This window comes from Falco biarmicus, chromosome 1 (assembly GCF_023638135.1).
Source record: "Falco biarmicus isolate bFalBia1 chromosome 1, bFalBia1.pri, whole genome shotgun sequence".
NCBI classification, from domain to species: Eukaryota; Metazoa; Chordata; class Aves; order Falconiformes; family Falconidae; genus Falco; species Falco biarmicus.
The window spans coordinates 40,327,958-40,349,044 of NC_079288.1; the positions used below are offsets into that span (position 1 = coordinate 40,327,958).

The 21,087-nt window shown below is 41.2% G+C and overlaps 1 protein-coding gene across 15 annotated transcripts in view; it reads right to left on the reverse strand.

Annotated features, from left to right (window-relative positions):
* Positions 1-21,087, reverse strand: part of ARVCF (ARVCF delta catenin family member) — a 290,550-nt gene that overhangs the window by 39,390 nt on the left and 230,073 nt on the right. For all 15 annotated transcript variants that reach the window (XM_056338360.1, XM_056338421.1, XM_056338418.1 and 12 more), the window contains 3 exons: positions 15,490-15,607; positions 14,034-14,205; positions 7,287-7,358 (listed from right to left, as the gene is read on the reverse strand). In XM_056338360.1, the coding sequence (XP_056194335.1) occupies positions 7,287-7,358; positions 14,034-14,205; positions 15,490-15,607 (362 nt within the window). The remainder of the gene's footprint in view (positions 1-7,286; positions 7,359-14,033; positions 14,206-15,489; positions 15,608-21,087) is intronic.

Consider the following 21,087-nt stretch of genomic DNA (forward strand, 5'->3'; position numbering starts at 1 on the left):
AATATTTATTCCCTTACAGTCTCCTCAGAAAGAATGGTGTAGGCTAGAATCATCTTAACAAGTGAAAAGAATTCAGAAAGGTCATATGCACTTGAAAAAAGCAAGTCTGCACTGCAAGTCCTCCGACATTTGAGTATTCCTGCAAAAATAACTAATACAAACATACAATATTAAATACCTACATGGATCCAAGTGATCACACCCACCAATGATGACAGTAAAACTACAGATTAGACATGCATCTTCTACCTCAAGACGATGCTGATCCTGACAATACACGCATATGTCAGTGGAAAACAAAGGTACCTGGCAACTGACAAACACTGCCATACCGAGGTAACTACTGAACTACAAACAGCACTTAAGCCACCTGCACGGCAAGAGAGCTACAAGGATGTAACTCTTGAACAAAACCACATTTGGCCTAGAAATGACCAGTAATAAACAAGCAGACACTCCATGATGTTCAGTGATGTAACTTACATCCCTCTACAAAGGTTTGCTGACTCCTACACAGAGCACTTTGTTTTACTGAATCCAGATTCCAGCAATACAGTGCAATACATAACCAGACCTGTGCCTTTCACATGCCTGCCAAAGTTCTGTTAGGGCAGCATGCACCAAGATAAATGCCCAAAAGATTTTTGTCTGGTTGCTGCTGTTTAACACTTTGCATGACAATCTCTCACCACTGGTACCTGTGGGTAAGAGATCTTAATGTGGGGAAAATCTGCTGCTTTAACTGTTCAGCTAATTAAAAACAGGCAGGAGTTGTTTTGGTTTTTTAAACCTTATGTCACTGAGTTATGCAGAAGGAAACAGAGGCTGTTCCATGGACAGCATCCGTCAAAGGCCAAGTAAGCGGTTCAAGGCTTACTACTTGCACAAAAGCAACAAGGAAGGAATAACTCTTAAAACTGCTAAAGATTTATTTTATGCAACATCTGTGCAGCAAGGTGAGCTTATCACAAGACAAGATGGTGAATCACTAACTACTAGGCCTGCTTTAGCAGTGAAGTCCAGCAGCTCTGCATGGGTATGACAGAACTAGCATAAAGACCCTACTGATCCTGGCAACAAGCAGCAGGAACTAAGGATAACTAGTGACAGGGAACATCAAGGACAATGAAGCAGTGTTCAACAGGTTTCAAGACCCTTCTACGTGTTCCTTGTCCTGCTTGTTGGCCTACATAAAACTTCTCAAGCTAGAACTGCAAAACATTTCTGATCAGGTACAATCCTACAGCAAGTTTCCTTTTAGGTACCCTGCAGTATGTACTGGGACTAGGACTAAGACAGAAGTCAAAATCCCCACCTTCTCATCTCTGCAGGTGAGTCACCCCCACCCAATACTGCTCACCTCACCTTGAGTTTGCAGAGCACTTGTGTTGTCTGTGAACTCTATAAAAAAGAACAACACTCCTACTGGAAGGATCTTCTGTTTTAAGGAAGTTTTATCAAGCTAACTGCTAGTGACAGAATTTTGAACTCCATTTAAAATCCATGCTAAGTAACCATTAAACCCTCTCCACATCTGACTGGTACAAGAAGCGCACACATTAAAACACAGAAGGTGTCACAAGCTGTCAATACAGGCCAAACCTCCTACAGGGTTAGGCCAGTTTGCTTGAAATGAAAATAATCATTGCTCTGTAATACACTAAGTATTAGTTCAAATTGCTTGAGTTGTCATGTTAAGAACATCAAGAAGCTATTTCAGACTCATTCTTTTAATTGGAAGAAAATATGTGAGGGCAGAAACAAGAGAAAGACGTAATAGTACTCCTGGACCTCCAATTTATGTTCCAGCTGCATCTCCCCATACGATTTTTCAAACCTTTCAGTTTCAGCCCTAAACTTACAATTTATGTTCTACATAAACAGATCTAACAGATCCCTAAAGATCACAAATCAGAGTTTCCACCTGTAGATCACAGCTGAGCGGGCCAAGAAGCAACCGACGGCCACATTTCAACCCAGCTTTGAATAAACAAGCGGCTCAACATCAGAATTGCAGATCATGACGATAAAAGCAGAGTATTCCAGAACAATTAGCAGTCAGCTACAGAGAGACTGTGTTTGCAATAACCCACAGGTGCCTGCTCTGAAATCCTCACAGATGTTGGGAAAAAGAATGAGAATTTACAGGTACCGGGCTGGAGAAAGTTTGGCAAGGGCAGGCTCCATATGGGAATTCTCCTATTCAAGGCAATAAATCTTCTCTGACTGAAAGCACCAGAACACAGACAAGGAATCTTTCAGTGCTTTGTAAATTATGAAAAACACACGGGACCAAAATGAACACTCTGCTCAGTAAAGCAAGAGAAATAAGAGATACTTAATAATTCTGATTGGAATTCTCAACGTGAATGAGATACTTAAAAGATGGTAATATAAAAATGTGTTGCTCTCACAGAAAAGATCTCAGTCAGTCAATTTCCACTGGCTGGCACAGGAGGGGTGTGGACGGTACCATTAATCAATCAGTTCTACTCACTTACTCACAATATGACAATCAAAATTAATGATTGAAGGGCGCTGGAAAGGGCAGGTGAGTGCTTGAGTCAACTTATAATGATTTAAAGAAAGCATATTAAAACAGCAGTGAAATGAGAACAGCAGGTAATCTTAGTTACAACCTTAAAGCCAGAGTAAAGCTTTAGTGAATTTTTTCACTCCCCCCAACTACATTGCTTTTAACTGAAGACAAATTGTCAGCATTTTTGTAATGTACTAAGTTAAAGTCATTACCCTGACAGTGCCAGGAAGTCTAATTTCCTGTAGCAGTACCACAAAGATTTATAAGTGAATTTAAACACTCACCTTCTGGAATAGAAAATCCATCATCAGCATCAGGCTACATGGAAAGCGACTGAGGATTTCAGACAACGGAGAAAGAAGAATTTCACCTGCTGACAAGTTCACCCAAAATCTCATTCCCTGCCTACATACGCTGCTGACCAGGGTAAGTGTACACACAAAGCTGAGCGTTCAGACAAATTCAGCTCTTCTGTGAGGTCCCTACTGCAACAAAATAGACTTGTTCAACTAGAAGCAGCTTTAGGACTAGTTCAGCATTTCTGCTTGACTCTCTCCTAAGCTTATGTTCGTGCTAAAATGGAAGTAAGATTAAATAATCACAATGGAAAGACAGATGAATAACCACTTCAGTAACTGATTTAAAGGAGAGAACGAGTTAGCTCATCCACTAGGCTGAAACATACCTGCACGTCTCCTTATGGCTGAAAACTTTCAACCCCCTAATGATATGAACTGAAATCACAGTTGAACTTCAACACCCAAAGCACCTTAACGGATCTACTTTTATGCCATTAGATTTATGTGTGTGTAAACAAGAAGCCATGAGATCTGCTTAAACCAAATAGCAAAGAGGTCTGGATTTAATTAGTAATAACCTGCTGATTCCATATAAAAAACTGTTTTGCTCTTCTGGACTTTCTTCTCCCACATTCCAGCACTGATGAACAGAGGCAGACAATCCAACACTTTCACATCACGAAGATTAAATGTTACAACCTTTATAACATCTTCAGAGGGCTGACACATATCAATGCTGATTCTTTTCAGAAAACCTTATCGCACAGTCTGCCATCTGAGACACTGCTTTCCACTGCACAGATATGATTAATCCTGATCTTCCCCACAATGCACAAGCCTCCTGTCACTATTCCTGCTCAGAAATAAGGACTTTGCGAACACAGCAAAGGGATTGTACTGTGCTATGTTATTTAATGTGTACACAGGAGAAATCCACATTCACACTGTAGTAGTGCAGAAGAGAACACGTTGCAGAGGAGACAGTCAATGCCGCTACCCGTGACCTACTTTATATTGGGGAAGGGATTTCAGCAACATTCCCCCCACCAAAAGCAGCAATTTTTGAAAGTACTAAATTTAGCAAGGTCCCGAGGACAGCATTCATAATTTTTTGTCAGTGCTGTCCTGTTCTCATATGGCTCTACGCCAGCTCTTATAATTTCTCCCCAAAATGTATCCTCTCTCTCTGATTGTCAGAAAAAAATATGCTCCTTTCAACAAAGAGGAAGCAAGAAGCTTCTCTTCCACAATCTTTCCTCATGAGGACAGCAGTACTCTGGACACTGCCAGAGCATATATATATATATATATTTAATATGAGATGAGACAGCTTCTGAAAGCACTGCAAGTTCTCCCATCTGATATTATCCAGTTTACCACAGATAACAACCCTGAATTAGGAGCTTTCCCCTGCCAGAATGCCTAGCACATAAAATTATTAAAGGCTTAGAAATGGTTTCAGGGCTGCTGGTGTGCTGCAGTAAAATCTGATTTCCATTAAAAAACCAAGAGCAATCAAAAGAAAAGGAGACTCTAGTTCATCATTTTGAAAAAAAGAATTGCCTTCATTCATTCATTCCTCTCCAGCACAAACAATTCCAGGGGGAAAAAAAAAACCCAACCCAAAAAACCCACCACAAAACCCTAGCATTTAAACTGGGTAGTAACTCAGAAAACCTTTTGGACTGTTCAGGATCTGAACATGTTCCTCAGCTGTCTTGAACAAAGACTGAGGAAACCTCTGCCTCCCACACAGACACCCACCAGCCCCCACCCCCAAACTAAAAACGACAGGAGCTTCTGTTTTTATGCTGTTTGGCTACAGGACAGGCAGAGATTCCTGCAATTAAAGTAATTTAGAGACTAAAGAAAGTTTCCAGAGATGATAGAAAATAGGTCTGAACTGGTTCATGCTTCTAGTTTGTGTTTGTTCAAGTGATCATAAGCACACAATCAATTAAGCTCAGCGATTGTACCCGAGATTATTTTGTAACAAAATCATGATGTCAGGTTCTTGAAACCTCATCTTTAGATCCACCTGATAAGCACCATGGATGCTGACTATAAGATTACAAGAAACTTAACAACACTGCATCCCAATATTTGTTAACTACCGCAACGTTAATTTGCTGTGTCGCATGAGCAAACCTTATTACTGCAGTTTCATTTGCCCACAAAGATTCCAGCTGAAAACTCACTTTAATATGGCTTTAATAATACATGAAAGAGATTAATCTATAATTGTTGATTTTTGAAATAGCACTTCATTGTGTCACTCAAACTGAGTGCTTTTGATCATTAAAACTTGCATGATTTTTCAATCTTCGGAATGAGGTTCTGTTTCAGCTGAGAGCTAATCTCATCAGAGCCAATTATACTCTATGGCATAGATCTGACCGGAGCTTTTAAGGGTTTTAAAACCACAATTTTATTTTTCTTACTGAAATTCTTACTGAATTTCTGTAATTACTGAACAATTCAAAGTCCTAGCAATGTTGTTAGAACCTTTAGTATCCAGGAACCCTTATGTAAACCAGATGCTTAGCAGTAAACTACTATTAAAAAAAAGTGAACACAATTCATTTTTTGCTCCTAGCACAAAAGCGAATAGTTTTTCACACCTTTTTCCATGCCAAAGGGGCTCTTTCAAAATGCTGTGTGATTAACCTCCTGACCTAAACTAGCATGAGATATGTAGTCTATTCAACTTAGATCAAATGAGGGCATCTCAAAATTGTTGAACAGAACCTCTTCATGAGTGTGTGATTTCTAGCAGTTGAACACGATAGTGAGCTGTGTAAGCTCAGACAGATCCATCTCCCATCAGATACGCCCCAACACTTGCACCACTAACAGAGCCATGTGAAAGATTTTTATCTTAAAGTTATGCAAGTTCTATTTCTTTGCAGAAATCCTCGATTTCCATCATTCCCCTTTAGTGGCACCTGCATTCTGATCACATGTAGGAATGAATGAAAGTGCTGAAGCCCTCACTGTATTTTGTTTCCTTCTTTTTCTGCAACCTTAAGATGTCTCCTTGCTCTGCAATGTAATCAACGCCCAGCCCTGAACTGCTGGCATGGAAGTGAAGGCTGGTTGGGAGAAATTTCCTGCTGTTCTCCAAACAGGATGGCATTGCACCTTCTAAGAAGTGCCTCAGTATCTTCTGCAATAATGCACCAGATGAAAAATTGTATTTAAACATTAGCCTAGAAACTGTACCCATTGTAAAGGCTATCTGTAAACTGATCCATCTATATATTAGGATTAGTTTACATTATCATCAGAGCTTCACTGCCCATGAATTTAAATGAGAATGCAGCACTTTACATATATAATTATTAAACCATTACTATGAGTACATGTCTAAGGATGTTAGATAGGGCCTCTGCTGCTGCCCTTAGTTAACAGTAAGGAAACTGAAGCACAACTGAGTTGATTCAATCAAGATCTCTGAAGTAGCATAACTCAGGTATCCCAAGTCCAAGAATCTCCACTGAGTCACACTGTCTCTTTATACTCTCTGAAATTGTACAAGCAATGCAGAAAGAGTTTAAGATTTTCCTTCTGAAGAATACTCAGGTAGTTCTGGGTACTCACAGATCACTAAGGTGACACTGTTATGGGAGAGCTTTTCCTGCAAGGCTCTGTTGACAGGGTGGCACCTGTGGTACTGCAGCAGTTGCCATGACAATGGCTGAATCTTTGCAATGACATTGCACTTCAAATGAAAACTGGTGCAAGTCTCAAACTGTCCAATGCTGCAAGAAGTCTGATGAGATCCCAAATCACCTCCTAATCTGCAATTAAAGAGAGTACCATGCATGCAGGAAGGGAATACAGATTGTTTGTGAAAGGCTTCACCTCTGTCAGAGCTGAAATACAAAAGTGCAATGCAGAAGAGTTTTCTGTGAACCTCCAAATTTTGGAAAACTACAACTACTACTCACTACAGACAGGGAGGAATACTGTATTCAGAAGACTGCCAGCAAAGACAAAAAAAATTGAACTCATTCCCTGCCATTACTCTCCAATTTGTCAGAACAATGAAGAACTACAGAGGTGCCAGGGAAGGGAAAAGGTTAGTGACATGTACACTCACCTAATGCATTTCACACCTCCTCACATTCGCAGCTAGGGCTGGTGATTTGCAAATGGGAGTTGTAAAGGAAGAGAGTATGCACTCACTCCTCTATGGAGTTACAATCTCCTAACTGCAAATGAGATGGATTTCTACAGGATTCCACCAGTTCAGCAGCTTTATATAAAAGCTGGTTATATCCACTATTGAGAACTAGATAACAGCAAGCACTGACACATCCATTATTTCAATTATATGAATACAAAAGAAAGAGATCAGCCCGATATGCTCAAGTCTCAAGTCCCCTTTAAGAGCCCCCAGCTCCCTGGCTACTTGCTATTTCCAAAATCACAAACATTTGCATTACCTTTTGCTGCTTCAGACCGTTTAGGCAAATCAAGTGTATCAAAATTCCTGTCCAAATCTCCATTCTTCTTTCCTGTGCAAAAAAAGAAAGACAACATATGGAAAAGACTGTCAGCATACTGACAGGTAAGTTACTATCATGTGCATCTACAAGATGATAGAAGATATAAACTCAGAATATAAATCACAGATCATTACCCATATTTGTACATATCTGACTTGCAATCCAGCTGCATAGCTGTGGTTTTAGCATGAGCAACTCAGGGACAAAAATCCAATCTACTTTCTCGTTGATCCTCAAACATGCTTAGCACTAGCATTTCAGCGGGTCTTAAGAGTGCTTAAAATCTTGGAAAATTGTGCCATTTCCTTTCTTGGCAAAGCTATGCCTCTCCCTCAGAAGCCCAGTATTTACTTGTTATTTTCAAAGAGGAATATTGATCTGAAGCTTAGCTAAAGCATAAACTGAGCAGCAGAGAAAAAAACAGGCTTGCTTTGCAGCCTCTATTCTCATTGCAACTATCAGGCAGGAAGTCCTAGATTTAATATATTGTACAGACAGCAGCCAACAACTTAACCTTGAATTGCCCTTCAATCAATAAAGTGACATTTTGACTATTTATTAGAAACTAATGGAAATAATTCCATATTTTTGCTAAGAGATAGTTTGAAACCACTATGTCAGCTTCAATTTGTGAAATCCTTCATAAAAAGCAGAACAAAACTTGGACTTCAGTTTTAGTTAGGTTGGGAATTCAAGGTTCTGTAAACAGCTGGGGAGGGAAGGGTTAGTTTCCACCCCCTCTTCTCCAGCAAGGAGACACACTGCCTTGGGTAAGCCAGCAGTGATGCTGTGGGACAGGCAAGCACCTTGCCATCAGAGAAGTACTGACAGACAGAGGGTTGGAAGTGCAGGAATCTGCACGGCTCCCGAGGACAGCAGTGTACAATTTCGCTTTCCCAAATTATTTTGAGGGGGTGAAAAATTCCAGTTACTTAGTCCCTCTCCCTCAAGAGCAGGGAAGGCAGGTGCAATGGGGTGACTTCAGAACACCACAATTTAAGCTGCCAGAGGTAGCTTTTGCACAGGGACTCTACCAGGCTGTCAGTGCAGGTTTACAGGAAAGGCAGAAGTCTCCACCAGTCAGGATACTTAAAAGCAAACAGGAAAATGGTCCTTGAAAACGCAGCATGGAGAGTAGTCTGACTCTTGACTGGGAATATGTCATGAAAGGGGAAAGGCCAATCCCTGCCCTGTTATAGCAGGGAGCCAGTACAGCATCTGCACAGTGAATTCAATGGGCTGCTCTGCCCTTCCCCTTGACAAAAGGACAAACTTATGCGGTACTTTATAGACAAGAAATAGGGCTTTTACATACTGATATGAATATTCAGAAATAACATCAAGAGGGGGAAAAATAAAAATCAACCCCAAACCTCAAGGTGGTATTCCATCCCCTCCCTTCAGGAATAGCACACAGTTTTGTTTTGAAATGCCAACAGAGAATACCAGCCAACTGTAACTACTGTGCACAACAAAACATGCGTCTAGTTCTGTTCAGATGAAGTAATTTGCTTGAAGTATGAAAAAGCCCATCTAAGCTGCCAAAAGGTCATGCAGCCAGGTACCACGCCACTCCATTGAAACGTTTCTAAAGGAAGGGACAGGAACTAGCTGCACTTTGCAGCCCTCCAAGTGTTCACTCCAGGGAAGAATGAGAAACACATTGCTTTGGGAACCAAACAGCAGAAAGAAAACATGCTGTGCATCAAAGGACACTGCATTTCATAATGGCAGCTGAACCCAGTTACTGGCTGCAAACCCTTGTTGACCCTTCAGAGCACTGACAGGAAAAAGCAGGGCAGTGGGGAGGAAGCACTGAAGGAAGTCAGTCAGTCAGTCTTGAGGAAAGATTACAGACTTAGGGCAGACCATTACATGTGACTCCATCTTATCTACAAGTAGGACAAACTGTTTTTTCCATGTGACCCTGAATTTCATGTCTCTGGCATTAGCTAGTTCAAACCTCTGAACATTTACTCGGGAGAGCCAGAGCTTATTCAACAGAACTACTCATTTCAGAATTTCACTCTATAATTTAAAGGTTGGAGTTTGGTTCTTCTGTTAGCCCTGCAGAACTGACATGGCACAGAAACAGCTCCTTTCTTTCTAGTGCAACGTTAGTAAGCAGTATGTATTTGTGCACAACTTTTTAAGGAAGAGATTGTCCAGGAGAGCAGTGTTGGCTGCTACATCTTTTGAGCTCGCAGTGCAGAGGCAGCTGCCTATTTACTAAGCCATCTTTCATTAAGACAGCACACTCCACCTGTGCTCTGGGATCTTCAATTGCCGTGTCTCAATTTCTGGGCCAGACTGCAAATATTGGCCATCTTCTATGAAGCCTTCGCTAGTTTGTCTCTCAGCCCTCTGAGAAACTAACCCACCTCACAGGCAAAACCAGTCTGTTCAAACCAGAAGCTACCAGCTGTTTACAAATGGAAGCAATTCCAAACACAGAGCTCTGACCAAGGGAATTTCAACTCTACAAATTACTTGCTTCATCAAATTGAGCAAGGGCCAAGTTCAGAAATACTGGAAGCACCTACATTTTCAGGGCTATCCTCTAGAGAGAAGGCTATCAAGCTGTAAGATGACTCCAAAAGAAATCCATCTAGAAGGGAAAAGTTTCAATCTGCAGCCCAACAGGTGTTTTTCCCATTTGATTTCCGCAGGACCAACAAATATTGGTTTGGAGTTTCTAAAAAGGTGAACAATTTAGCAAGTTCAAGAGCCTACCTATTACAAACCTCTCAACCAGCCATCCCCTGGCCTGACCAATATAACGAGAAAACCAGCTTCTGCAGGTCTGAACACCCTCCTCTGCCACTCGAGCCTGTCAGTAATGCTAGTGCATGGGGATGCCGAAGTGACCATACCAGCAGCAGGAAAGAAGTTTAAGACCCTGGTTTTGTACATTTCAGTTTCTGCCCTTCTATGCATCTCCCTCATTTCCAAGTTTTCCAGCCTGTGCCAGAGCAAAGACGATGCTGTTGGATCAAGCATAGCTCCAAACTTTGCCAAGAGACAGACAGCTTTGAACATGCCTGCTGACAGGTCTGTTTTATGAGACCTGGCTGTAGGAACTGGCACAGCACTCTGCTTTGGGAAAACTGCCTGACATGAGGCTTGCTTGTGCAAGATGCAATTTACAGTCTTGAAACAGTGGGATTAAAATTCTTTCCCTCTCCCCCCCACTACTTTTCATTATGTAAGAAACAACCAAAACATGACCTTCGGCATTTTCAATCTGCCAGAAACTCCGTACAGACTTTGAAGTATGACCCAGCATTATTAACCACTAATGTTGTTGATCTTTGTCAAATGTCGTTTTGCTTTACAGGATAATCAAAACAGCTATTCAGCTAGACCATTTTTGCTGAAGTACTAATTCCCAAACGTTTTCTTTCTAGTTAAAAAAATAGTTGAAGGGAAAGAGAGTCTTCCTAACAACTCCCCCTTCCCCCCTGCAACGGCCAACACTGCACTCGTTAATACACCCCCACTGAACCGGACTGCAGCGGAGTGACAGAAAGCAAGGGCTGAGCTCCGCCTTGCCAACATGCCCACCCTCCCCAGGCTCACCAGCCACACCTGGAACCCCTGTCACACGGATCACTACCGAGCACTATTTTCTGGGTGGAGCAATTGCAGTGATTCCCCCCTGCCCCAACATCTCTCTTGTGGCTCAACCCTTCAGAACCCACTGATTTGCAGGAAGTGTCACAAAGTGAAAACGACCCTGCCTTTACTCCCGAACCAGTCTCAGTAACACTCAGAGCCAAACAACTTCCCAAGCGAGAAGCTAGGGAGGCAAACTTTAGCCTCAGCCTTGTGTATTCCAAGTGCAATTTTACTTATTGTGCTGGGGTGAGAAACCAAGGGGTGTATCCTCTGAGGCATTTACTGGGGATAGCTTCATCTAGCTAGTCTGAGTGTCAATAACAAAGATGCAGCAGCCCAGGCACCTGCCCCAGAAGACAAAATACCAAGGATCCCTGAGAATACACATCCCAAGCTGCTGAGTCTTCACAGCTACTGCTACCCAGACCAGCCATCGAAGTGGTACTTAAGATTGCTGAGGGAACTCACACACTTAGGTGTTCCCTCTCTCATGGGGTTATCAGGCCAGCTGCACATCGATTACCTTACTTCATGCACATCAGGAGTGAATAAACCCTTATCTTTTCTGCTGTCTGTGTGGGAAGACCAAACTGCAAACGCTCAGTCAGAGGACTTCCATGCCTACTGAAATGAACAGGAGGATGCACTGGAGGAGTAGAGGAGAAGGTGAATGAACGAGACCATGATCTCAGTAATTAGCCTTGCATGTAAAAGCTGAACAAAGCATATTATGGCGATGATGAAAAAGTATTGCAAAGACTCACCTTGATTGAACCACTCCTCTAATTACCAGAAAAGCAGCAAAAATTTACAGGAAGGAAGAAAATACAAAGGAACAGTCACAAAGATGCAGAATTTCACAGAATAGGTTCAAAACCTGAGTACAAGAATACTACAGAAGTTTCATCAATTAAGAAACCAAACCAAACCAAGATACTTTACTTTCTCCCTTTTGTTCCTGCTGAAAAAAAAGCCCAATCTTTCTCTGCACACCTTTTTTTTTTTTCTTTTCTTCCTCTTTTCATTAAATGAAAAGGTGCTCACAGGATTGAGGGGACAGAAGGACGACTACCCCTTTGCAGAGGTGTTTGAAATGCTATGATCAATGACCATGAAATAAAATAAAATAAAGATGGAAACACTGCAAGATTAAGTGAAAAAGAGGTGGAGAGAACTGATCTATTTTAAAGTCCTAGACTGAGAAAATTAAGGCAGGTTCAGACCAGGTGTTCACATAGATTTTACAGTGAGAAAAGGAAGCTTCTTTTATGATTTTAAAAGCACATTTTTTAATGGATTTTTATTTTTTTAAAAACAACAGTTGCCTGTCCCCTTCTATCCTTCTGATCTACATACTACCAGCTGTGAGCTCAGCGTTACTACCAGTTGATTCCCCTCTAGAGAACAGCACACTTTAAGAAGAGCGCTGCAAAGAGGGGGAAACAAATATGTTAAAATATACTTCAGAAATTGTCATTTCCTGCTGAACACAGAGAGCTAAACCCAAGCTGTCATGGAGAGCCTGCATTGCTTGCTGAAATCCACAGGTTCATCCTCAGTGTCATACGATTTTGAAATCGATTTGTCCAAAAAGACAGGATCAGATGCTTTGGCTGATAAACAGAACCTACCAGGGCACACGGACACAGAAGGTACAGACAGGCCGGCCCCTGAGGAAGCAGGCAGCCCCTCGCCAAAGGACAGCCACCTGAGAGCGCTCTCTTCACTGTCATCAGGAGGAGGATGACAGTTCTCAATCAGCACGCTCCTCTCCTCCTCCCACAGTGCACACTTATAGCTTTTATGTCTAAAAATGTTTTCACTGACTGTGTTGCTCTCAAGCAGCAGAACAACAGGGACTGCAAGTGGCAGGGAACAGGCTTGAGTCAGCACATGTTCAAGGTTTCCAAAGGATATCACACTGAGGTTTTTAGTCATTCACTGTGAGAACAGGCTGGCCAGGCAAGTAAAATTCTTTCTTCAGTTTTCCCCCCAGACATTAAAAGATTCCCATCAGTTTGTTATTTTATTATTTTTTTAAACACAGTTTAAATGCAGTTGATGACAGGCTAGTCTGCAAAAGCAAGTTCACACTGTGATGACTTCCCTATAACACACACAGAAACACGTAACATTGTAATAACACGCACAGGTCAGATCAAAGGAAGAGTAACATGCAGCGCACAGTCTGTCAAGTTCAAACAATTCCACGTTAGCTCTTCAGGACCAAAACCTTCCTTAGACCTGGCTTAAATAGTAAGCCAGGGTGTGAGTACACATGAATGAGGAGAATGGAGCCTAGACAGAAAATGGGTTAATTATCTCTGAATTCAGTCTAGAATAGTCATTCCTCTAAAACAACAAAGAAAATGGATGTAATTTAAGTGTCTCTTTCTAAAGGAAAGATGGAAAGGAGGTTACTGAGACCATTAATCCTCTCTCATAATGAAATTAATTTGCAACACATGTGCTCCAGAGGAGAGAACAGGTCTAAAAGTGACTGACAATTAAAAGCTATAAAATCATGTTTGCAATTTAAATTACTGAAAGAGTGACAGAATTGGGAGGTTGTACGTTTTGGCTGTGAGTGGGAGGGTAGGCTTTTAGTTTATTTTCAAATGTGAGAGACCGGAGGCATGGAAGACATACAGACAAGAAAGACAATAGTGCATGGGGATGAACGCATGCTGGCCTGGCTTCCAGAGTGACACATGCTGTGCAGCCAAGCAAGTGGACTAAGCATGGATTTGACAGATGCAAGAACACAACAATGCAGAGGAGAGGTAGCGCACATCCACCTTTGTCCAACAGCAGAGCGTCATCTATCAGCATGCAGCACTCTTACTTAAAGCCAAGTAAAACTATAGCAATTGCGGAAAAAATTCCCAAATATCTAGTAGTAATGCAACAAGGGAGATGAACACATGCCACAACGCTACAAACACATACCTCCAAGAACCACAACATTCTAGACCAGTATGATGAATGTGCTTTCAAGAGCAGGCCTACACAGCAAAATTTACGCTCAAACCCACTTCCAGCTCTTGAGCTCTCTGCAACACCTACCTTTAGCTTTTTTTCCACCAAAACAACCAGCATCATCTTTCTTCTTCTTCTGAGAGCCTCCCGTGCTTGTAGTCTGACTGGCATCTAGTTCTTGGTACTTATCAGCTCCAGGGACCTCTTTGTGGACATGGTAGGAAAGGTTCCGCATGATGCACACACAGTTCTCCACAGACTGTTACAGAGAAATTTATGTTATAGTAAGTACTGCACCCTCTTATTTGCAAACCATTATATTATACAGTGGAGGGTTTCAGGGAATTAAAAAGAAGCCCACCTGCCCCAGGGAAAGAATGTAGCTTTCAAAGGAGATTTAGCCAAGACCCCTAAAATTAAGATTCATTCTTGTTCTAAACCCAATTTTATTCTTCCAAAAGCGAAGTGCCTCATAAATAGCACCCATTCAAAATGAAAACTCTCTAATCTAGAATACCACCTGATCTTACATAAAGAATATAATTCACCAGAAGATCAAAACACACACCAGAAAGTGATCACATAAGGATCTTATTTTAATACAAGCCTCTCTCTCATTCTTCCAACCTTTAAGATCCCCAAGGGGCCCACTTTATTAAATTTTCTCTGGGTCAAAACCTAGGCCTTGTGAGGATTTCAATGAGAACACACGTTGTCCTGTAGTAATAGCAAATCCACAGCACATCAGGTTCTGACAAGAGCAATGCTCTGTAGGTTGCAGTGGAAACCACCAGGTAGTTACAAAATCCACTTCCAAAATTACCTGATTAAGTGACAGGGCTTTATAATTCCCTTGTACAGTCCATCGCATGGTAGGCCTCGAATAAAATAATGATGCTGTACAAGCCTTACTGGTGTTATGAAGCAATACCGTACTCTTTCTTTTTTAGAGAGGTTAAAGGTATGATATTCCTTATGCATATAAATACGCTTTTAAGCGCCACAGGATGAGATGATGATAAAAACAGATTAATCAAAATCTGCACTTAAAAAAAAAAAAGCCACAATGAAAGGGCTGCAAGTGTGACAACATACCTTAATGTCTAAGCACTACAGTTGTTAAGAGATGGTGCTGAATAAAGTCTTTAAAATGGGAACTGACTCCTTTGCTGGTATTGTGCAAAGCACAATACAACGGGACTCAATTCTGATTTGGAGACTGCACTTATAAATGTCAATTAAGTAATGCAGAACAATAGCAATAACATCACTGGCAATAATAAAGGACTACTCTCCCCACCTATCACAACCACTTGCTTTTGCTCACCTCATCAGCCACACAAGGTAACACAGCAGCATCATACTGATTCCCCCATCAGGACTAGCACGGATATCATGACAGAGATGAGAGGAAAATAATTACTGTATTTTCTGAGGTAAGCACAATCCCCTTCTGATACTAGCAAATAAGCGTCAGATCCCAGAGCAACACTTCAGCCTAAATTAATGGAAACATCCATTAAATTTTAATACTCAAATTCACCTTATTATCTGTATCCTTCTTGCCAACTGCAGACTGTAGAGCATGAAGAAGGGCATCCACCAAGCCATCACACTCTCTTAGCCTTCTGCGTGCTTCTGCTCCATCGGAACTTACGTTCCTAACAGGAGAGATTTAAAAGAAAATTTAGGCATCTAACCTTCACCATAAAGCTGAAGGTGTGTCGATTTATACTACAATTATTAAGAACTCATTACCTCGGATGAACAATTTGGAGGCAAAGTAGTCTGACAAACCTATTATATCTCAGTAAAATATGGACAATACATATCTACAACTCCCTGAATCTGAACAAATAGGGGAACACACTCAGAGGTGCCTACACACACATTCTTCTGAGTTGCTGGTGGGTCAGTGATATACATTAAACTGGACAGGAATTTTCAGAGCGACCAATATGCAAACTAAAAATTTAATTTCACAGTCAGAGTTTTTAATTTCAAAAATACTTTCACCATCTCAAGAAAAACATGCGAAATCACAAGACTGCTCAGCAGTATTCATGACCACAGAAACTGAAAAATGAAAACGATTAAAAACAGGGGTCAAATAAGCTGTATTTAATCTATCCATATGCAAAATTGTTCACTTTCTTTGGCCCCCATCTGCTCCAAAAGTCAGATGGGAGTCACCTTGTACAAATGCTGTCTCCTTGACTCCTCAAAGGTTCTTCAAATTGGTTCTGTATCCCCAGATTTCTAACTGGAAGCTACTGCCACCCAGTTTAAATCCTACGTTTTGAACATGTAAAGGCCACCTTTCACACTGTGTACAGCAGTCTCAGCACAAAGCCTGGATCAGTCATGCTTATGAAGTAAAAGACTCATTCAGTACACTTATAAGGCTTTAAATTTCTCAAAACATTGCACAAGAGAATGGCACAGGTAGAAGATGCGAGACAGAGCACTGAAAAGCTACTCGGAGCTGTTGGAAGTTCCATGTATCAATTACTGCAGAAACTGTCAGAGGGGAGCTATGAACTTAGCCCCCCTTGTCCAGCAAGCATGCACATGACATAATACTGAAGCCCCAGCCTTGCATAAGCATCAACTTGCCATTACCCAATAAAGAAATAAAACTCAAGTAAATTTTCCAAATGCCGCTTACCCCTCCCCCCCCCCTTTTTTTTTTTTGGGTGGTGGTGGTGGTGGGGAATGAAGATTTGTAATAGTGCTCACTGGCAAAATCTACATGGAAAGGTTTCTGAAAGCTGAAACCCACTAATCTCAACACCACCACAGCCGATCTCTCAGCTTTCAGGGTCTTTGAATTCCACTAAGGTTAGTTCTCAAAAGCTCAAGACAGAATCACTACCTTCTACTATCAGGATTGTGCAGCCAATTTTTCTTTTTACCAGTTAGGGGGACTGCCAATCTCCAAGTAATTAACAATCAATCATGGTCCCCTCCCATGTCCCCCCATCACCCAGGCAGGCTGGTATGTTAATTGGTTGCCTAGGAAAATACCACATTTTCTCAGGGACCTCTAAAAATCTGAAGACACTTGACTGTGAGCTGGTTGCTGTAACAGCACATTAGCTTTCAATTAAGAACGCAAATGAAATGCACAGATAAATGAATTCTTTCCCCAAATCCTAACACGCAGCCTCACCCCTAGCAATGGCTTATACAAGGCAGGTAAAGTGGATATTAAAATATGATTCCACAGGATACATGGAAGTGAGAATTCTACATGCTGTTTTTCCATCACCAGTTGTATTAATCCTTTTTTATCAAAAGCCCAAATGTGAATTTTAACGTAAAGTCTTTATGAAACTGAAATTAGAATTCAAATTCTCTGTGATACCTTTCAGAAGTTGTAACAATAAATGATAGCAGCTCCACCTCCAAGCACATCTATTCAAGTGGAACATCACTTACTCAGCTTGAGGGTGACAGAAATGCACTAAAAATGGTCTTATCTGGAGCTGTGTATCACATTTCTTACTTCCTCATTAAGTTTTAGAAATAGAGGGCTAAAATACATAAGGAACACTTGCAGACTTCCAAAAATAAGTAAATGCAAATTTATTTTTTTTTAAAATCCTTCACACCTTTCTTGCCGCACTCATAAGACATTTTTCTATGGTCCATTTATGCTACCACACTTGTAGCACATTTGTTTTACTGCTTTGGTTATCAACAGCATCACAGCATTTTTTATCCTGCTTTCTTATTTCTTCATCTGTATTAGGATTAATATGAAGGTAGACATCAATAAGGTTATAATTGAAAATGATAACTATAAAAGTGTATCAGTGTGGCTAGCTGATATCACCTGCTTTACCTTCAGCTATAGAAAAATTTACTGAAAATTAATGCCTCAAGAAAAAATTCCCACCTATATTACACATAAATAGGCATCAACGCTCTACAGGATCAAATTAATAGCTAATGCATGCTATGAATAAGTTATCCAGGCATCAAACTTTGCAGTCTTAATGTTGTAACACATCAAAAAAAATAACCTTACAAGCATCTCATGGAGAAACATTTATTCTATAAACACCCAACAATCGTGGGATTCTGCTAGTCCTCCCCTCCTTGGGTAATGAGATTCCTGCATTTCCTTGTCTGTAACTATAACCCCAACCTACTGGAAAGCTCAGCTCATGTTCTCCACAGAAGTCCAGGCAACACAGTTCTCAAAAGACTCAGCCCAGGGAGATCATCACCTGCCTTACAGCATCTGCTCTTTTGCTGCTCCAACAATGCAAAAGGCAGCAAAGATATCCCAGTTCCCATGGGAATATTTACATTTCAGATACATGCACAAGTACACCAAACATCCCAAAGTACTAAGCAAAGGCAGGCACAGGGAAAATGAAGACCGCATGCTTTGAGTAATTTCTCATCTGGCAATCCCAAGAGAAATGCTCCCAGGGTTGGTTTGCATGATCCAGAGCAACCCTCAAAAGCTCCTGCAACCCAGGAAAATGCCAGGTGGCATTTCTGCCCTGGGATGTTAAGACTCTACGCTATCTACCTCCTTGAAAAATACCACCCGGCAGCCATCAGCCATAGCCACATCCTGGGTCTTCAGGAGCCATGGCAGCATGGAGACAAAAGTGACTACATGGACAAGAGAGCTAGCGCTAATACTGGTCATTAAAAAGGACAGAAACTGCAATGGAATGGCCAGCCTGATGCTCCACTGAGCAGGGTCAGGAAAAATCTCTCCCAATTTCATATCTGCACTGGAGTTGTTGATGCGTCTTACAGATCTATTATGTGTTATGGAATGAAAGATGTTACTAAGGAAACTTTAAAAGCGAAGTTTCTAAACAGCCTTCTTTCAAGAGTGATGAAAATCAACAAACAGGCGAGAGATTCCAGCAAACCTTAATGGAGGACTTGTAGTTGTCTTACACAGGGTGACACTGCACAGAGGGAATGCAAAGCCTTGCCCAGGGCAGGAACTTCCCGAAACTCATGCAACAGATATGCAATATATGGCACCCAGACTTGAATAAAGTAGAGGCTTCTGCTTTTCACTAAACTTTTCTACACATTATACAAGCATCATTTTATAGCAGAAGAAAATTAATGCTTCATGGATGGTGTGTTTGATAAAAAACACTGAATAGAAAAGGAAGCCAAAACCCTACCTGAGGTGCTTGTTACCTCTTACTTAGGAGCTATGCTACCATGCAACAACTGGAACAGCCCCAAAATTTTGTAGTTAAAACACTCTCAGTGACTTGCTTGCTGGGGCAGCTTAGTATCAAGAACCCCTATAGATGAAGTCAAAGATACTTTTTATGTTTGAACAACTTGAAACAGGAACTCTGCAGCACTTTTGTAGCACTGATGATGGGCAAAATCCTGTTACAAACAAAAATCAAGTTGACTGCCTGTTCACATGGGTGGGAATGGGGAGGAGGAACCACCTGAACTACCGTTACACAGAACAGTGATGAATGATACCTGCCATTCATCTCTGGTGTTCTGTACAGTCTGCTTCCCTTCCCTTGTCTCTTCATCCCCAGGGAGGCCTCTGCTGCTTTCCCTGCTTTTCAATGCTTTTCCAAGAGTCCATTAAATGAAAAAGTGTATTATAAAATCAAGAATAGTATCTTTCTCACATCACACTGCAAAGGGTAATAGAAAGCCTCACGGTGTGCTTACTGTAAATATATACAACACACTCAAAAGAGCAATTCTAGGAGCAAGACATGGAATTACTGTCCATGTTATTCAAAGTACATAGGAAGGAAACCAACTGTATGACTGATTTTATGTAAAACAGTAAAGCACAAGGCTCATTCCAGAGATTTTAAATCCCCAGCAGCCCTTAGCTGGAAAAAGCAACTTGGATTCTTCCTCAAATTCTTGGAGCCCAGACTGTAGACAGGAATAGTGAAAGAGGATTTGTAAGGATGTTCAAATATATGCTTTCCCTGAGAAAACAAAACAGAGAGGCCTAAGTAAATGTTAAATAAAAGTAAATACCTACCAGCATAGAAACACATCAGGCTAGGAATCCAGTCTTGGTATTAAAGACTTCAGAAGATGGTGGGGAATGTGCTGAGAAATCTGTTCATGCTTTAGATAAGGTTATCATTATCACCAAATAGTCTTCTTAATAACATGCAAGTCTGAAAGTAACATTTACATCTGCAGAAGAGAGTTGGCATTCATCACCTCTAGGATAGGTGAGCTGTTACTACTATCTGTGCCATGCACCAAAATTATCCTCAAGAGAAAAGATTTAAAAGTAATTAAATGCATGGCACTTAATTTGCACTATTTCAATGCAAATCATGTAGCACTACCCCCACAGTGCTCTCCCTAACAATCTGATAGAGTGGATATGTGGAGAACATTTGAGGTTTTTTTCTAAATGATGAAAAGAAACTGAAAATACAAGCATCAGAGTGGCACCTTTTTTGTCTCTGAACATAAACCCAGTATTTCCAAGACTGTGGCTGTGTCTGCCACCAAGCTGGAAAGGGCCATCAGTTGTTACCCCACTGTGCTGCAGCTGAAGCTGAAAGCCAGAGTTTATAGTATTACTGAACACTTACCATCCTGCTTCAGTTCAGCAGGTGTAAAAAGCACTTTGTTTAGAGACCCAGCTGAGGATGAAGACAACAGGTTGGGGACTTTGCCTTTTATATAAATCAAAAGCCAAACCAGAATTCTTTCAGACATCCTCCTAGTAACATTTCCACCTTCCTCTGGAAGAAGCATGGCTGACAGCTGAAGCTGAGACAGTGATGAGGTCTTTCCAACAGCCTCTTTCTGCACACTGTGGGGTTTCAGATTGCTCAAATGAATCTTTTTACTGGTGTAAACAACGTTCTAATAGCTATTTTTGTATTACCAGGCTAAAAAGTAACACTGCCTGCTATATAGTCTGTCTCAGCACTGCTGAAGAAGAAAAGGATACCTGCGATCACTACAAACCAGAGCTACAACCGGGGTTTCCTGCTGGGTTCAGTGCACGCTTTGCAAGGGGGCTGAGTTACCCCAAAAGCAATATGTACACTTTGCTAGATGTTGACTAACACCATCACTGAGGCTTTGCTGTCCAGACACAGAGTGTTATATACTTAAGCTGATAAAAACTTACAAGGTT